This window comes from Gavialis gangeticus, unplaced genomic scaffold (assembly GCF_001723915.1).
Source record: "Gavialis gangeticus isolate Ggan-Ray unplaced genomic scaffold, GavGan_comp1, whole genome shotgun sequence".
Lineage (NCBI taxonomy): Eukaryota > Metazoa > Chordata > Crocodylia > Gavialidae > Gavialis > Gavialis gangeticus.
Genome location: NW_017729017.1, coordinates 3,071,253 through 3,075,844, shown reverse-complemented (window position 1 = coordinate 3,075,844; position 4,592 = coordinate 3,071,253). Strand labels below are relative to the sequence as shown.

The 4,592-nt window shown below is 43.9% G+C and overlaps 1 protein-coding gene across 1 annotated transcript in view; it reads right to left on the bottom strand.

The window, feature by feature from the left end:
* The window catches only part of PTPRT (protein tyrosine phosphatase, receptor type T), a 1,137,038-nt gene that overhangs the window by 162,459 nt on the left and 969,987 nt on the right, over nt 1–4,592 (bottom strand). Inside the window, exon 13 of the mRNA XM_019513020.1 lies at nt 1,045–1,081. Within this exon, the coding sequence (XP_019368565.1) occupies nt 1,045–1,081 (37 nt within the window). The remainder of the gene's footprint in view (nt 1–1,044; nt 1,082–4,592) is intronic.

Sequence of the window (4,592 nt, the reverse complement as noted above, 5' to 3'; positions counted from 1 at the left end):
AGAGTCAAGATGTACAGAATGTTTGCAGCTCAGATAAAGGACTTAAGATGATGATTTGATGAGGAACCTCTAAAGAGGAAAGCAATGATATGGTGTGGGGGCATTACAGAGAAGTGGAGCCACATAAGAAAGGAAAAGAGGGAAGAAAAGGCTCATTGTCTTTGGGTTACAATGGTGACACAAGCTGTTTCCAGCACCTGGCTCTGGCCAATGCAATTCTTGCGGTTGTACAGAACTGCCTCTTATCCAAACTACTGTGATCTCTAAAGTACTACACTGACCATCTTAACTCCTCCAAGTCCCATGCCAAAGAATCTGATGATCTGATAATCTTCTCATATTAGGTACCTGTCAACTGGTGTTTCATAGCTCCTTGGTGCTATGTCTTTTCCAAACTACTCTTCTATTTTTGTTGCAAATAAATTGCTTTCTTACCACTTTTGTTTGCAAATTAACCCTTGAGTTGATTATTACATCATCAGTCAAGTTATGAGCAGTTCCATAACCTGAAGAGCAACCTAGACACTGAGATGAAAGGTTCCTCAGAGTTCTACCCTGTAGTGGGGATTCAGGGATGAGAAGTGTTATTCTTAATCATACATTGCCAGTGCATTCTTATCATATCACCAGCTACCTGACATTTGCTCAAAGCTATTACTGAATCTATTCTGAGCTCATACCAGTGAAAGCAGAAACTCTGGAGCTGGACCCTGTGTTTAAAGTTGGGATTTTTACATGCTCAAATTCCATGAAAAGCCAGCTTTATGATAAATCTTCTTTCTCTTATGTACTGCAAATACTTGCAGAGGGAAATAAGATAACAAGAAGAAGGGTTTGGGGGGGGTTCCTGTTCCAACAATGCCTTAAATACTTGCAAAGGCCATAGAAGGTGATTGTGGAAACTGGATTTGGCCTGGCCAGTCCAGACCTGCTTTAAGAAAGGCCCATGGCTTTCAGTGGTCACTGCAATTATGTTGTGTCATCATGGTAGCTTTTACCTTATTGGCATCATGCTAGTAACCAGGGAGAGAGAAACTCACATACCTTTTGTCGCCAGTCGAACACAGTTGATTTTGGTCTCCTGAAAACATCAAAATATAGGAGAATGTCAGGGTACTTTGTTAACTGTCCATTTGCAAGACATTAATCTGTTAGCTAAAGTATCATTTTTCTTCCACTTCATCTCAGAAAATACTGCCAACTCTTTCCTTTTCATTAAATACTCAGTATTAACACACTTGCTTACAGATGTTTCTCTAGTTGTTAGGGAGTTACAATGACAACACATTCACAATTTTTCCTCTGCTGCTATGTGACAGAAATTGTCCACATAAGATGTTGATTAACTAATAGCATTTACCAGTTTAATGACCTATTTTGTAAGAGGCAGAGAAATGCAGAGTCAAAAGCGCATGCAGTTGTACATCTAATGTTCATGCATCATTGCTGTGATTCTTGCAAATTAGGTATTCACATACACATATAGCAAACGGGGTTCTACATGTCCGTTTGCATATCCAGTTTGTGTGTGAAACAGCATGCCATATGACCAGTTCTGTCAAATAAGGAATACTTAAATCAGACTACCTCAGTTTATTCATTACAGAGCTGGGAAAAATCCCAAACCTTTTATCTGACCCACCTTAGATTCTGAAAGTTTGGATTAAAACCAGAAGAAAAAAGAAGAGCTTAAATCTGAGCTACAGTACTGAATTTGGCTTTACCAAAAGCAAAAACTCAGATGCCTTCCCTGCCCCTTTCTGTTATCTTCAGTGTCCTGAATTCCTCATTCTACATTAATTATCTGCACAGATTATGCTTGTACTGCACACGGATGCTATCCAAACCCTAAACTGTTGCTGTGTTTAAAAATGATTTTGTCAGGCTATAATTTGCTGCTGGGCTTTCTTAAAGTTTATGTCTTTGCAAGTTCTTTCACACATCTCAAGTGTAATGAATATAGCATAAATTACAACATATAACAACGTTGCATTAATACAAACATTGTATGTACTGCAGACGACAGTGGAATTGTGCTGCTCAACAACTGACACCAGCACTGATACACATATTTTTAAAGGGTGACTTTGTGCTTACAGAAGAACTGCTTTATGTTGGACAGACTAGCAGTGGCCCTGGCATAGGTGTAGGCAGACTGTATGGAAAGTTTGCACGACACCGATATGTATTTTGCACAACAGACAAGAGACGACGATATTCTCTCTATTTTGGGAAGCAAGGGGGCAGTTCCCCCATCTCCCTTCCAAGCGCACCTTGCGCACGTGGTGTGGGTGGAAGCAGGACATTGATCCCTCCCCATGATAGTCAGTGGGGTGGTGCAGATAGTATTGTGTGCGTGCTGGAAGCAACTGGGCTTTCTGTAATACATCGGAACAGAACACTAGAGAGGATCTCTTGTTTCATCTAGTCCAGTTGCCTGCTTTCAGGTTTGTTATCACAGGCTATCACATCATCCCATCCATGCTTTCTTCCATGAAGGCCTGCGGCACAGTTTATTCTTGTGAATATGAGTCACATTCTACTTGGTTCACTGGACCTTAAAAAAAAATGTGTGCAACTCAGCACTGCAGAGCCAATAGAACTGCAGAAGGGAGAGCTGCATGCACTTCTACCTCATGCATCATCAGCTAGAATTGCCAAGTATTGCACCATCTCAGTACCTTTACTGTCAGTGATGATATATGAAGCAGAAAGGACACAGCTTTATTATCAGAGAACAGCCTCAGCATGTTATGCTGAAAGTCACAATAAATGGGAATCTTGTTGCAAACTCTGAACTGAGCAAATGCAATCAACGGAAAGGCATCTACGGATATGACACGCAAAACATCAGGGTAGCATTTTTGCAGGTCAAAATTCACAAGGCACTTTAACATATAAAATCCCACGTTTGGTCTTGGAAAATCTTCTCCTACTTCCATAGGTTCTTGTTAGCTGAAACATGGAACAGAAGGCTGGAGAAATTAGTCAATGTTGATAAAAGTATAGGTGAGAAAACAAAAAGAAAATTCTGTTAATGATGCTGTAACTGATCTCAATTGAGCATGTGCATATTCCTGACACAGGGTAATTTGAGAAGACAGGATACAGTGTGTTCTATTTGCATTTACATCTACTAATTGCTGTATTTAATGCAGACAACTGCAATTATTAAAAGACAGTGCTTTGGCACTGCCAAAAGCAAAGGAAATCAATCACTCCAAGAACAAGACATCTGGACTTCAGAAATGCATTTAAAATATTTCCTTTATGGAAGGAAGTGCAAAAGCCACCAGGGAGAACAATTCACGTAGATGATGGTTTATTGGGTAAAATGGAGAACTTGGTCTCAGTTTCTGATTAGCAGAGATCCTGGATTTCTCCATTTAAAAATCCCAGATTCTCTGATTTAAAACGTCAAAACCTGTGCTTTTCTGTGATTAAAATGAAACACTACTATAGATACAGGTATCAGTTGAACACAATATTTTATTGATATATTTACCATTTTAAAGCAGTTTGGAAGCCTAGCAGTGCCTCAATCATTATAACAAAACAAATTCTAAATATCTGTATATTTTGGCATTTGATTTTGGTTTTTTTATCACAGTAAATCAGAGCTTCCCCTGTCCCCTTTGCTCACCAGGACGTGGGTCAGGCTGTGGTTGTCCCCACCCGCTGCTTTGTGGCACTGAGCAGCCCTGATATGTCAGTGCCCTGCTCCTGCCCCTCACTCCCAAGCCACAGCCCCCCTCCCACCTCTGCCAATGCCCCCCACTCCTGACCCCCAGCCCCCTGGTCCTGCCAGTGATCCTCACTCCTGACCCCCAGCTTCCCCAGCTCTGCTAGGGCCTCTCATTCCCAATCCACTATCTGCTGCCCCCAGGCCCCAGCCCCACAGTGTCTGAGGAAGGTGGTGGGTGCGTGGGGAAAGGGAGTTATGGGCTCAGGTGATGCACCCCAGGGGCAGGTGCCCCCCCAGATTTATGCAACCACAGTGGGGCATGGGATGCGGGGCTGCAGCCTGGCCAGAGCAGCTCCAGGTAGAAGCCACTTCCGCAGCCCAGTGAGTGGGACCTGGTATGGGAGGAAGTGCTGCCTTGCCACAAGTGCCAAGGTGAGGTGTGGCAGCAGTAGTAGCATAGAGTTGTGCTCCCTGCTGCTACTGGATGGGCAGGGGGCACCTCACCTTAGCTGACCCTGGCAACACAGCACCGCCTCGTGTGCCAGGTCCTACCCACTGGCTGCAGAGGGAGCTCCTGCTCAGAGCTGGTCCAGCCTGACTTCAGCCCTGTATCCCACTGTGGGCACAGAAATCTGGAGGGGGGGGCACACTTTCACTCCCCTCACCCCCATCCCCTGCCGTATCACCTGTGCCCCCTTGCCCACTCCCATGTCACCTGTGTCAACTTCCCCCTCCTCCCACCCCCATAGTTGTACTTGAAGGGAGCTGTGGGACCTGCTCTCCACCACCCTGTTTGAATTTGCTGATGACAGCAAAGTAACCTGTTTAAATTTGCTGATGACACCAAAATTTGGGGGGAGGTGAGCACGCTAGCAGGGAGGGAGAGATTGCAGAGGGATCTGGATAG